Source organism: Myotis brandtii, unplaced genomic scaffold, assembly GCF_000412655.1.
Source record: "Myotis brandtii unplaced genomic scaffold, ASM41265v1 scaffold115, whole genome shotgun sequence".
Taxonomy (NCBI): Eukaryota; Metazoa; Chordata; class Mammalia; order Chiroptera; family Vespertilionidae; genus Myotis; species Myotis brandtii.
Genome location: NW_005353967.1, coordinates 11993274 through 12008120, shown reverse-complemented (window position 1 = coordinate 12008120; position 14847 = coordinate 11993274). Strand labels below are relative to the sequence as shown.

At 39.9% G+C, this 14847-nt stretch overlaps 1 protein-coding gene across 4 annotated transcripts in view; it reads right to left on the bottom strand.

Moving 5' to 3' along the window:
- MAST4 (microtubule associated serine/threonine kinase family member 4) overlaps positions 1-14847 on the bottom strand; it is a 464303-nt gene that overhangs the window by 357370 nt on the left and 92086 nt on the right. For all 4 annotated transcript variants that reach the window (XM_014549223.1, XM_005857968.2, XM_005857963.2 and 1 more), the window contains exon 2: positions 11780-11933. In XM_014549223.1, the coding sequence (XP_014404709.1) occupies positions 11780-11933 (154 nt within the window). The remainder of the gene's footprint in view (positions 1-11779; positions 11934-14847) is intronic.

The window sequence follows — 14847 nt, the reverse complement described above, 5'->3', positions numbered from 1 at the left end:
ACACAGTGCATGCAAGATAGGAAAACCATGTCCAGCCATGACTAGGCCTCAGTACATCCTATCAGAACAAAACATATTTTCAGGGAAGTACAAAAAACCACCAGTGGAGAGAAAACAAAAAGGAACATGATTATACCCCTTCAAAAAATTCAACCCCTTGATAAAATGCTAAAAAAAATTTTTTAAAGCACCTGAAATCAATTTTCTATTATAAAGGGAATTTTAAGAACAACTTAAATTTTTCATATATGGATTCAATAAATTCATTTGTCTCTCAGGAATAACTGAAATCCATTATTTATAGAATCATTCTAGACCATAAGAAATATGAAGGGAGAGGAAATGAGGGAAAGAGATGGATATTGGAAGAGATTGGGAGAAATTGGGAAAGAAAGAGGAATATCTAGTGCTTTGTGGATCCTAATAATATTCATACATCTTTGGTTTGTTTCTGTAAAGCTTCATCAACCTAATTAGTAAAGACAGCCTCCTTATCCTATATCAGTGGTTCTCAACCTTCCTAATGCCACAACCCTTTAATATTCCTCCTCATGTTGTGGTGACCCCCAACCATAAAATTATTTTCGTTGCTACTTCATAACTGCAATTTTGCTACTGTTATGAATCGTAATGTAAATATCTGATAGGCAGGATGTATTTTCATTGTTACAAATTGAACATAATTAAAGCATAGTGATTAGTCACAAAAAATATGTAATTATATATGTATTTTGCGATGGTCTTAGGCGACCCCTGTGAAAGGGTAGTTCGACCCCCAAAGGGGTCGCGACCCACAGGTTGAGAACCGCTGTCCTATATAATAAAAGGCTAATATGCAAACTGTCCCCTCCGGAGTTTGACCGTCAAGGCTAATATGCAAACTGTCCCCTCGGGAGTTTGACCGCCCGCTATGACATGCACTGACCACCAGGGGGCGGTGCGGAACAAAGGAAGGCCCCAGACGGCCCTGATCGCGGCCAGGCCTAGGGACCCTACCCATGCACAAATTTTGTGCACTGGGCCTCTAGTATAAATATGTTTAGATATAAACCACTTAAAATAATGCCAGCAAAACTGTCAATGACCACTAAACACTTTCATCTTTGGTGTATTTTGAAGAATTTCCATTACTATAATTGATTTGCCACATCCAACATACTGGGCCAAAGGTCAAGAAGGCACACTTATTTTGCAGGTGTTAACGGTTTAGCTGTGTCTCAATATGCAACTGCTTTTCTGTCCTAGCAATTCTAAAATTCTGTAAACAACGATTTAAGACCGAGTTACCTTTTGCTCTGCAGAAGGTACTTCAGCATTCTTAAGAGAAACTGGGCCTTCTATCAACAACATCTTAACACTCTGGACTAATTTTTAAGTCTTTTAAGCCTGATCTGGTCCAGAACTGTAAAACAGTTTTCTGGAGAGCCAGATTTGCTGATCTAGCTTGGCTCCCAGCACTCTCTGGAGCTCACACACACATCAAAGCAAACAGCCCAGTCTCTCATCTGATTCCCCGTATAAGAGAAATGCATTCAATGATTTTCAAGTCCTCATTTAGATTCTTTCCTTAATTAATTCTCTCATCACGCTAGACATCATCACTTCTTGGGTAAGTTTCATTGGTGTAAAATGCCTGAAGGAGAGATTTGAACTTCCGTTAGGACTTTGTACCTTGGCTCTGAGCAAGGTGAGCTGGGCAGTTCCTAGACAGCAGGTAACCAGGAACCTGGGAACCACCATGTGGCTGCCCTTTTAGAGGGAGCAATGGCTCATTGGTAGGCCATCTGCATGGGAGAGGAGCTAAACAGACGACTCCCTGACAGGAAGCCACTGGGAGGCAGCATCTCCCAAAGGAACTGGCCAACAGATGTGAGCCCCATTAAGACTAAGTCTCCCAAGATCTTCCTGCCCTGACTGGGAGAAACTGCAAACATAAAAATATGCCAAAAGAGTCATCTTCAAATTAGAACACCTAGAGAGCAAACAAAATATCCCCACACAAACTGACACAGGAGTGGTGAAGACAGAAAGTGGTTTTCAAGGCTACTTAAAATCATACACTCAAACCAGGAAGAAGATGCAAATGGATTTGCTTCTTGATCCCTTGGTGACTCGGAAAATTGGGTAGTGACTGCTCAGGCCCCAACCCCACCACACACCCAGGTCCCTGCTTCCACTCTCCTTCCACGTTCCCAGGGGCTCTAGCTCTACCCCTGAGAACTCCCACCAGAGACACCAAACTCTGCTCATGCTTATGTAGCTCAGCTCCACCCTCCCCACCTTTGTCTTGATGACCCCTGACCAGGCCTCTCTGTTATATTCTGTGAAACTACTGTTTCTGGTACACAAATTTCCCTGGTGTCTTAATGCTTTCCTCAAATATGTAGACAGACTTTTCACTTTTATAGTCTCAGACCTCCGATGGCTGTCAGTGCTTCCAAGAAATCCACCCTGTCCTCCAAGATTATTCAACTTCCTTCTCTACTCAACTCCTACCTAACCCTCCCCACCTCACCCAGGGGTTCATCATGCATTGAGAAAAGTGAAGCCACCACATATATTTTTAAAATTAAATGTATTGGGGCAATACTGGCCATCTATTAAAATACCTGCTTTTGTCGAAACCAGTTTGGCTCAGTGGATAGAGCGTCGGCCTGCAGACTGAAAGGTCCCAGGTTCGATTCCGGTCAAGGGCATGTACCTCGGTTGCGGGCACATCCCCAGTAGGAGATGCTATTTCTAGGTCATTTGCATGGGCGCCAAAGAGAATGGTTTGCCCCTGGAGTATCAAAAGAAGTTAAATGCAATAGAGCCAAATGACTACAGAGGAAGGGTCTCGGAAGAAATTGAAGACATTATCAAAAGCAAGGAAACAAACACTCATTAGAACATAATAGACTATACCTATGGATATTTTCTCTATGTGCTCATTTAATATATTTTTAATATTTGGAACAGGGATCTGGGATATCTCTACGTTTAATATATTTTCAACAGTGCTCTGAGGGGTATCTCTGAGTGGTTCCTTGTTTTTGGACTATAAAAAGAAACTGGGTTAGGAGTTAGGCAGTTGCAAAGGGGACCATGAGGCACTGGAATGCATGGTAAATGGATGTGGGTCTTTCTGTGAACACTTTTCTGTGAAGTTATTTTCTTGAGTGGATCTGAAGTGTATTCTTGCTCTGTGACAAAGGATAGATTTGCAACTTAATGACGGTGCTGGTGAATCGCTCTGCTCTGGAAATGTTTTTGTTTTATCAGCTTCATAAGAGCAAGCAAGCTGCAAAGACAGTTGATAATAAATTTTTTTTTAATTTAAAAAAAAAAAATACCTGCTTTTTATTAAAAGCAAATTTACTAAAATCGGTGATCTAGAAAGGGGACATTTTAAAAATAGGATATCTTGAATATTTTTCGATTACAGTTGATATTCAATATATATTAGTTTCAGGTGTACAACATAGTGATTAGACATTTATATAACAGACAAAGTGATCACCCGGATTAAGTATAGTACCCACCTGGCAGCATATATAGCTATTATAATATCACTGACTATATTCCCTATTAAAAATAAAATTTATTTTGAGAGGAGTGTAGATTCACTTGCAGTTGTAAGACATAATGCAGAGAGGCCCAGGTACCCTTTACCAGTTTCTCTTGATGGTAACATCTTGCAAAACTATAGTTCACTATCACGACCAGAACAATGACATTGATACAGTCAAGTTACAGAACATTTCCAACACCACAGAACCACTCATGCTTCCCACTTACAGTCACACCTACTTCCCTCCCACTCCCTCCTTAAATCCTGGCAACCATTAGTGAGTTCCCCACTTCTATAATTTTGTCGTTCCAAGAGTGTTATATTCAAATGGAATTATAGAGTGCGGAACCTCCTAGGATAGGCTTTTTTTTTTTTTTCAAATAGCATAGTTCTCTGGAGATTCACCCAGGTTGTCAGGCATCAATAGTAGAATCTGTCTCCTAAACCCCAACCCACTTTCATATTATAGGTTGTTATCCCCTAGTGCAGTGGTCGGCAAACTCATTAGTCAACAGAGCCAAATATCCACAGTACAACGATTGAAATTTCTTTTGAGAGCCAAATTTTTTAAACTTAAACTATATAGGTAGGTACATTGTTATTAACTTAATTAGGGTACTCCTGAGGCTTAGGAAGAGCCACACTCAAGGGGCCAAAGAGCCGCATGTGGCTTGCGAGCAGCAGTTTGCCGACCATGGTCCTGGTGGCCCCAACCAGCCTTGCATTCAGCTGTGACCATGTGATGGGATCTTGCCAAAAGAATGTAAATGGATAAAAAGTATGACTCTTCCAGGCTGGGACTTCTAAGAAGTTAAAAAGGTTTCTCCTCTCTCTTTTCACTTCCACCAGTTGGAAGTAGAGTATCCTAAAGCCATAAAGAGCAAAATCAGAAAATGGAAGGAGTGTGGGTCCCTCACTCACTAGGAGAAAGAGAGCCGCCAGCAACCCAAAACATTTACATAGGAAAGAAATAAATGACTATTGTGTTAAGACATTGATTTGCGGGGCTTTGCTTGTTATGGCATGTAATGTAACAACACACCATTTTTCCATCGGTATTATTACAAAAGTAAAGAAATCTAGGCAGCATGGGAGGTATTTACGGCAATATTTACTAAATACCAAGCCCACCTATAAAAACAGTCACATTTTATGTAAATTTGCTTTAATCTGAATTCTTCCAGACTTGCCCGCTAAGCTAGGGAGACTTTTAGCATGAGAAACCTGTTCAACTCTACACAGCATGCAAACCCTATGTCCCCCAGGTTAATTTTAAAGAAAAGGATGTTTTCTGAGGTTGTGTTGTTTTTCCTTTCCCTCTTGAAACAAAATTCACTCTGAAATGCCTTTTTTTTTGTATTTTCAAATCTTATTCCAAACTGATTTCCATAGTCCAAAAGAGAAAAATTTCTCAATTTTCCTCCCAAGACAGAGCACCATAATTCTACTTTATACTGTCAGCAGAGTTGATTCCTTATTATATGCAAGTTACACACACATACATAGATCCCTCTTTGTTTTACATTCCAAACAGCTCAAACGTGTTTTGAAAAATACAACTCTTCCCCAGGAAGAGAAGCCCTCGTTTTCCGACTGTTAGGGCTGCCACATCCATATACCACAGCATGGAACGCAAGACTAGGATTCAGGGCATATTTGCATATCAACAAGCCAGGACTCTGGATCCTGAGGTTCTGCCCTTCATGCTGCAGCTCCCTCGCTGTGAACTGTCAGGTGCATTACCACATGCCCATGCCCAGACTGGAAGGGCCTGAATAATGACTAGAATAATGCTGCCTTCCTCATCAGGGGGCTCCACAGCTCAGTCAATGTTTACAGGATGCTTCCTGGGGCCTATTTAGCATGCTGCAGGCCAGCAAGGCAGAAAGCACCATCAGCTGACAACAACAAAACATATATGTAAGCAGTGATGGGCACCGTCAACTCTGGGTCTGTTGTTTACATGCCAGTCCTGCAGAAAAGGTACGGGTTGCTTTTTCTTTTCATCTAATACCCTTAAGAGATTGATTCAAACTTAAGTTAAGTAAGAAAATGTCAGAGTTCAACCGGTTTGTATGCATGCTGAGATGATGGGCTTTTTTTCTTTATAGTGCTCTGTCTTTTTTGAAATTTTCCACATGGAACACATATTATATTTATCATTAAAAATAGGAAAATGTAAATATGTATACTGTAAAAGACGTTTAAATAAGAGAGTGAGAGGCTAACTATGATAAACGGACTTATTAGTCCCAATTTTTCCCTCCCCTCTAGTTAGTTGCATTCTACATCTGTATCCTTGCCAAGGTGTCAAGGTGGGTGGAGCATGCTTCTACCCCTTGACTCTGGGCTTGACCATATGACTTGCTTTGGCCAATAGAAAATTAGCAGCTATGATGCCAGCTTTAAACATGCCTGTGCAGGAGGACGTGCACCCGCATGCTCCCGTCTTTTAGCAGGAGAACGTGATGTCCAAGGAAATCAGACACGGAGCAGAGCTGAACCCAAACTGCAATCTAGAACCAATCCCAGCAGAACTCAGGCTAAATCACCCCAAACCCAGCTGACCTGCAGCCACATGAGCAAAAAACACTTATTGTTGTCTACCACTGAAATTCTGTGGTTATATAGCATTAATGTCACCAACTGATGCACTACCAAGTGCCACACAAAAAAATCAGGAAGAAAAAGTGTGTCATGGACTGAATTGCGGGCTGGAAAAAGGCCGTAGCATTCCCCACATGCCCATTTATAACGGGAACCCAGTCAACCATCATCCAGTTTGAGAAAACTCTTTAGCAGGCAGAGATTGTTTCCCCTTCTCTTATGAAATATAAAATTATTTCACTACAATTACAGAGAGCCAAATATCAACAGTACAACGATTGAAATTTCTTTTGAGAGCCAAATTTTTTAAACTTAAACTATATAGGTAGGTACATTGTTATTAACTTAATTAGGGTACTCCTGAGGCTTAGGAAGAGCCACACTCAAGGGGCCAAAGAGCCGCATGTGGCTTGCGAGCAGCAGTTTGCCGACCATGGTCCTGGTGGCCCCAACCAGCCTTGCATTCAGCTGTGACCATGTGATGGGATCTTGCCAAAAGAATGTAAATGGATAAAAAGCATGACTCTTCCAGGCTGGGACTTTTAAGAAGTTAAAAAGGTTTCTCCTCTCTCTTTCCACTTCCACCAGTTGGAAGTAGAATATCCTAAGGCCATAAAGAGCAAAATCAGAAGATGGAAGGAGTGTGGGTCCCTCACTCACTAGGAGAAAGAGAGCCGCCAGCAACCCAAAACATTTACATAGGAAAGAAAGAAATAACTATTGTGTTAAAACATTGATTTGGGGGGCTTTGCTTGTTAAGGCATGTAATGTAACAACACACCATTTTTCCATCGGTATTATTACAAAAGTAAAGAAATCTAGGCAGCATGGGAGGTATTTACGGCAATATTTACTAAATACCAAGTCCATCCATAAAACAGTCACATTTTATGTAAATTTGCTTTAATCTGGATTCTTCCAGACTTGCCCACTAAGCTAGGGAGACTTTTAGCATGAGAAACCTGTTCAACTCTACACAGCATGCAAACCCTATGTCCCCCAGGTTAATTTTAAAGAAAAGGATGTTTTCTGAGGTTGTGTTGTTTTTCCTTTCCCTCTTGAAACAAAATTCACTCTGAAATGCCTTTTTTTTTGTATTTTCAAATCTTATTCCAAACTGATTTCCATAGTCCAAAAGAGAAAAATTTCTCAATTTTCCTCCCAAGACAGAGCACCATAATTCTACTTTATACTGTCAGCAGAGTTGATTCCTTATTATATGCAAGTTACACACACATACATAGATCCCTCCTTGTTTTACATTCCAAACAGCTCAAACGTGTTCTGAAAAATACAACTCTTCCTGAGGAAGAGAAGCCCTCCTTTTTCCGACTGTTAAGGCTGCCACATCCATATACCACAGCATGGAACGCAAGACTAGGATTCAGGGCATATTTGCATATCAACAAGCCAGGACTCTGGATCCTGAGGTTCTGCCCTTCATGCTGCAGCTCCCTCGCTGTGAACTGTCAGGTGCATTACCACATGCCCATGCCCAGACTGGAAGGGCCTGAATAATGACTAGAATAATGCTGCCTTCCTCATCAGGGGGCTCCACAGCTCAGTCAATGTTTACAGGATGCTTCCTGGGGCCTATTTAGCATGCTGCAGGCCAGCAAGGCAGAAAGCACCATCAGCTGACAACAACAAAACATATATGTAAGCAGTGATGGGCACCGTCAACTCTGGGTCTGTTGTTTACATGCCAGTCCTGCAGAAAAGGTACGGGTTGCTTTTTCTTTTCATCTAATACCCTTAAGAGATTGATTCAAACTTAAGTTAAGTAAGAAAATGTCAGAGTTCAACCGGTTTGTATGCATGCTGAGATGATGGGCTTTTTTTCTTTATAGTGCTCTGTCTTTTTTGAAATTTTCCACATGGAACACATATTATATTTATCATTAAAAATAGGAAAATGTAAATATGTATACTGTAAAAGACGTTTAAATAAGAGAGTGAGAGGCTAACTATGATAAACGGACTTATTAGTCCCAATTTTTCCCTCCCCTCTAGTTAGTTGCATTCTACATCTGTATCCTTGCCAAGGTGTCAAGGTGGGTGGAGCATGCTTCTACCCCTTGACTCTGGGCTTGACCATATGACTTGCTTTGGCCAATAGAAAATTAGCAGCTATGATGCCAGCTTTAAACATGCCTGTGCAGGAGGATGTGCACCCGCATGCTCCTGTCTTTTAGCAGGAGAACGTGATGTCCAAGGAAATCAGACACGGAGCAGAGCTGAACCCAAACTGCAATCTAGAACCAATCCCAGCAGAACTCAGGCTAAATCACCCCAAACCCAGCTGACCTGCAGCCACATGAGCAAAAAACACTTATTGTTGTCTACCACTGAAATTCTGTGGTTATATAGCATTAATGTCACCAACTGATGCACTACCAAGTGCCACACAAAAAAATCAGGAAGAAAAAGTGTGTCATGGACTGAATTGCGGGCTGGAAAAAGGCCGTAGCATTCCCCACATGCCCATTTATAACGGGAACCCAGTCAACCATCATCCAGTTTGAGAAAACTCTTTAGCAGGCAGAGATTGTTTCCCCTTCTCTTATGAAATATAAAATTATTTCACTACAATTACAGTCAGTCCTATGAAGCAAGAGCTACTACATGACCATTCAATAATGGAATTTCACATAAAAAATGTAGTGAGGCTCTTTCAATGTTAAAACATATTATTTTACAACACGGTTTTAAATGTTTACGATTACTTTCCATTTTATGTGTATACCATATTATGGTTAACCAATATTCTTTTGCTAGTTATGTAGATGATATGCATTTTTTATTATTATAAATGGTGCTGCTCTAAATATAACTAGAGTTCATTTTCTGCATATATTCATGACTATTTTCCCGGGAATGAAATCTGAGAATTAGATTTGCTGGGTTAACAAATGTATAAATTTTAAGGTTTTTAATGTGCATTAATTGCCTAGTTTTAATTTACTTTTGCAAATAAGGGAGTAGGAGACCTACAGATTGAGTCAGCCCCAGATTCCAACTGAGCAAACATTTTCCCACCTAGGATTCACTCCAATTAATCCTGCTGGAATTTACTGAAAACCTCGTGAGTGTTTACTGTGCTAAGAACAGAGTGATGCTTACAAGCATGGACCCCGGATCCACAATGCCTGGATTCAAACCTTGATCTTGTGCAATTTACTCAACTGGTTTGGGCCTCAGTGTTGTCATCTATAAAAGGGGGATAGGAGTTCCTCCCTCATAAATGCATAGAGATGTAGTAAGGATTAAGTAAATCAATACATGTAACCTCCTAAGAACAGTGCCTTCTACATAGTTAAGTTCTTGATGTTAGCTGTCAATGTTATTAGGGATAGTAGATGAAAAGATCACAGATCTTCCTCTCAGAGAGTTAAGAGTTTAAGGAAACTTATCATAACTTAGGATAATTAGGTGGCAAAATTTTCAAACTGTGAACTAGTCCTCCACAAAGTCTTTGTTCTAAGGAGCCAGTAGAAAACAGCCAAAGAGAAGGTCCTTCGATTAAAACAAAGTTACGCAATAGGAAGGTAGCTGGTCTTTAAGTAACAGAATATATCAGGGACACATTTTTTATGGCAAAATCAGTTTGACTTGATTTAAGTAGGGTATGTCCCAAGGTAAGATCTTATGTGATTATTAATAGTTGCCTAAAACACGTGGAAACTATGTTTCTTAAAGATCAGAGATGACGCTTCCTTTCCCCTGCTCACACCTGACACTAGCACGGACTCCAAGGAGAAATTCAGTGGATGAGGATTCCACACTGATGTTCACAAGCCCAAGTTCTCTAGCAACTGCAAATACCCCAAATTCAATTAGTTATACACAGAATGCTAGTATCCACCCATCCCTGGGCTAAATGCTTTGCATACATTATTTCATTAATGTATTGATGACCAATTAAGAATGTTTTCTTTATATTCCAATAAAACTTTCAAACAGCCCTAGCCGACTTGGCTCAGTGGATAGAGCATCGGCCTGTGGACTGAAGGGTCCCAGGTTCGATTCTGGCCAAGGGCACATGCCTGGGTTGCGGGCTCCATCCCCAGTGTGGGGTGTGCAGGAGGCAGCCAATCAATGATTCTCTCTTATCATTGATGTTTCTATCTCTCTCCTTTTCCCTTCCTCTCTGAAGTCAATAAAGAAATATATTTTTAAAAAAACTTTCAAACAACTATGTTGATAAACAGGCTGATATCCAATGCATTTAAGTTCTTCCAAATACTATTGAATATTTTTTTTAAAATTCTCTGACCAAAGACTTAATTACCTAAAGTAATTATATAGCAAGCTAAATTACATAAGTATGGAATTGCTAGAGCTGCTTAAATTATGAAATGATAATCAAGTCCAGCTTTTCCCCCCCTTAAAGCTAAAGACAATTTCATGTTTCAGGCCATATGTCTGCATCAAGAGCTATGCCCTTGCATTATCTTAAAGCTTTAAATAAACTGCTTTAGCAAAAATTGGAAAGAACCATTCCTGCCCCTCCTATTGGTAACAAAAAAAGTTTAAGCAAAGTAAGTAAATTTCTTAAGTGAAATTAATAAGCATAGGGATGAATGAGCCTTTTAACTTTTAAGATTTAATTTCCCACCCATAAAATAAGGATTAGACCAGTAATCTTTAGTATCTAACCTTTAGTGATTTAAAGTTAAGTTTAATAACATGAAATTTACATGATGAGTTCGTTATTAAAAACCCAAGTTATATTAATTTGGCTATCTTTCAAGTCAATAAAAGTGTCTTGTGGATTCTCTAGATTTGAAAATTTTAATTAATTTAATTTTAACAACATGATTGAAAAACAAGTGAAAGATTTGAAAAGACACTTCACAAAAGAAGATATATGAAGTCCAATAAGCATATGGAAAGATGTTTGACCACATTTAGTTGTCAAGAAAATATAAATTAAGACCACAATGTGATATGACTATCTACCCATTAAAATGGCTAAAATTCAAAAAGACTGGCCACACCACAGGTTGGCAAGAATGCTGAGCAATTAGATCACTTGCCTGTTGTTGTCGGGGATGTAAAATGTCACAGTTTTGGAAGCAGTTTGGCAGTTCCTTATACAGCTCAACATACACCACTGACATTCACAACGTGGATGAATCTTAAAAACATTATACTGAGCCCATGAAGCCAGGGACAAAAGAGTATGGCCTGTGTGACTCCATCCATATGAAATTCTTAAGCTACTGTAAATCTAATTTATAGTGACAGAACGCACAGCTATGGTTGCCTGGGGTCAAGGATTGGAGGGTAGGGGGAGGGAATGACTAGGAAGGGGCACAGAGAATATTTCTTGTCTGGGTTTTGGTGGTGGTCTGGCATATAAATTCACCAGAACCCACCCACACATCCAGTGAAAATGAGTTTATATTACTGCATGTAAATTATATTTCAGTAAAGCTTACTAATAAGATCCTCAATTTAACTGCTCTCTGGTTTGGACTAGATTTTACCACATGGTCTGCAGAGAGGCAAGAGCATTCTTAAGCAGCCTGATGTTTGCACCTGGAACTCCATGGGCACCGTTCAGGACCCTCCAGGGTATAAACAAAATCCCTCCTACACATATCACTGGTGACTCACCTGTCAGCGCACCTCCCAGGCTCCCCCGCCGCAGCTGTCGTCCATCCTCGCTCAGCTGGCTTTTGAACTTCAGGGACTTTCCAGGGCCCGAAGCCAGGTCCGGGTTGCTGCACTTCCGACATGGCATGGGTGGTGGGGACAGTATGTGGTCAAGCTGCAGAGAGAAGGAAAGGGCATCACTCGCTGGGGACGCTCCCAACACAACCAGAATGAGAGACCAACCAGGCACACTTTCCTCCTTCCTTTTCCTTCTCTAAGTCCTTCCTTCCTGGCCCTGTTTTTAATGTGGCCAGTTGAGAGCATTCAGGATTTCACTGTGTGTCTTCCATCTGACAGAGTCTGGCTGGCTCAAAACCTTAATAGCAGGGCTTTTCAAGCAGTGGGTCACAAAGCATTCGTGCAGCAATTCTCAACCTTATTCAACTCATGACACATATACTAATTACTAAATTTCTGTGGCACACACACACACAAAAATTATTTTTTGCCGATCTGATTTTTAAAAAAGGTATAATTTTGATTCATTCACACCAGACGGCTATTGTGTTGGCTGCTGTGATTTCTTTTTATTTGACAATCTAAGGGGAAAGAGGTCAGTGCCCCTGACTAAATAGCCACTGCACACTGGTTGAAAATTGCTGCCTTAGTGGATCATGAAAGCAAGTTTAGTAGATTGTGATCAGTATTTTTAACACAATAGAACAGAAATTATCAAAATCCAGTGAAGGAAGGGGAAGTTTTGTTTCATGACATTTTTTTCTTAAGTTACCCATGTATATGTGTGTGTCCTGAGTCACTATGTAAAATCTGTATCTTTCTGTGGGCCTTGATCCCCCCGCCCCCACCAAAATAAAGAATATTGCTCTACAGAGAATCAACAGATTACTAATTTAGTTGTTCCCACAAAAATGCACAAGCTTTTGATGCTCATAGACATAGGGGAGGGAAATTTCTAGCACCACAGCCCATAATGGAAATCAATACATCCCTGTATCACTTTATTGCTTTTAAAAGAAAACCTGTCACAAGAGTCAGAGAAACCAACATCCCTTCAAGAGACAGCTTTCTGCAAGCGTCTCCTGTGTCACAACACTTACTTCAAGATCTGTCCTGCTTTTATAAGAAAACCTTTCACAGGTGAATAGGGCCGTATCTCCTTAAATGATCACCTTCCAGTAAGCCTATGTGCATATATATGTGTCTAGGCAGTTACTAAGGACAGAAATATTCATGGGCACATACTATATATCCAGATAGTTATTAAGAAATTTAAAGGAAGTGCAAAAGATATTCATGGAAATTTAAATGGCCACAGAAGAGGGCCAACTTTGTAGCAATTTAAAAACAGAAAAGGACTGGGTAACAGCACTCAAGACCAGGCATTTTTAGGGGTGTTTGATTGTGATATGTTTTGTTTTCATGATAGAGATAGTCATCTGGTTATAACTGTCTGCATTGTTTTCGATTGATATTATCACGGATGTATTTATTGGAGGAATAAATTCAGGAATAAAGTCATCCATTTGCCTGTCTATGCACCGCAGCACATTCAAATCCATGGCACACAAAGAAATTTGACCCTGCCTATGAGTGACTCCTCCCAAGCTAGTTGAGATGGAAGAGACCGTATTGGATCAGCTATTACCAGATGTCAACTCTCCCTCAAGCTCCACTGGAACCGCTGGATTTCAAGCACTTGTCAGTAAGTACAATCTCGAATTCACTGCAAGTCAGTATTTTACTGTATTTCATCGCCACTTGGTATTTTGTTGAGAGGTATCCAGAAAGCTAGCAGTGTAGCCACTTCAGGATCAAGCCATATCAGGGCAAAGGGATTCCAGGTTGCACTTTTGGAAGGTACTGGTTTGAGGCTGCTGTTCACTGCATGAAGCGTCCTCCAAGAAGGAATTTCTATCTAGTCTTACACATTTTTGCCCCTAGGCCCCCTGGACAATGAATTGTAACAAGGGAACCCTGGACAGTGATATCAGCTACTAGAAAGAGTAGAGCCCAGTCAGTGGTCCAGACATAGCAGGTCATTACACAATGCAGAGGTTCTTTTTGTCTCCTTCTTGGCTCCATTTATATCCTTACCCCAATTTTTTCAAACTATCCATTTTTTTTAATTTCAGAAGAACTTTTGCAACAATAGAAAAGTTATAAGAGTAATACAATGAACACCCATAACTGTGTCCCAAGCACACAGTTAGATGCAGACATTGTAGATCTTCACTTCTAGATACTTAATCATGCCTCTTCTAAGAACAAGGATGTGCTCTTAAATGCTCCCTCCCTATACTCTATGCCTCAAATATTTTATCAAAGTAAAGTATAAATACTAGGAAAAATATAAGATTATATCAGATACACTTAATATTAAAAATGTGCTCTTACATGTAGAAAGAAAACTTGCAGCCACAAGGTGGCAATGTGCTATAGACATTCAGCAAAATGTTCCATAATAGCCACTCACCCTGTAAATGCATCAAGAACCCCTCAGAGCAATCAAACACGTTAAGGTCCATTCTACTTAGTTATTTTCTCTTAATTACTAGTTGGAGCAGCATAAAATACAAATATTTATTGTTTAAGGTTCATCAACTTCTGTCACATATTTTTCACCTGACGTTAAAATTTTCAGCTTGCAGAATTACAATGAATGATTCTAGGGAAGATTGTTATATCACAAATTAACAGTGGTGGAAAAACCAGCAGAGGGAAAAAAAGATAATTCCTAACTAGGAATTATGAGCCTTCCTTACATATTTCCAAAAGAAGCCATAAAAAATATGAAACACATGTAGAAAGAAGAGAAAGAGATCAAGGAGAAAATGTAGAAAAATAAAAAAGAAAATGTTTGCTCACATATATGTTGCCAAAAACTATTAATAAGCCAGCGTTTTTCATCAGAATCGCAACCCCAAGAGTGGAGTAGAGTTTTAAATCTGGAAAAACTGAGGCAGTGACCTGTGTGGGCTGCCAATGTTCCAAACACAATACAAGTAAAAAAAAACTATAAATATAGTGCAATGTTCCAGGATCCACTCCTTCTTCACATCCAATTCCTC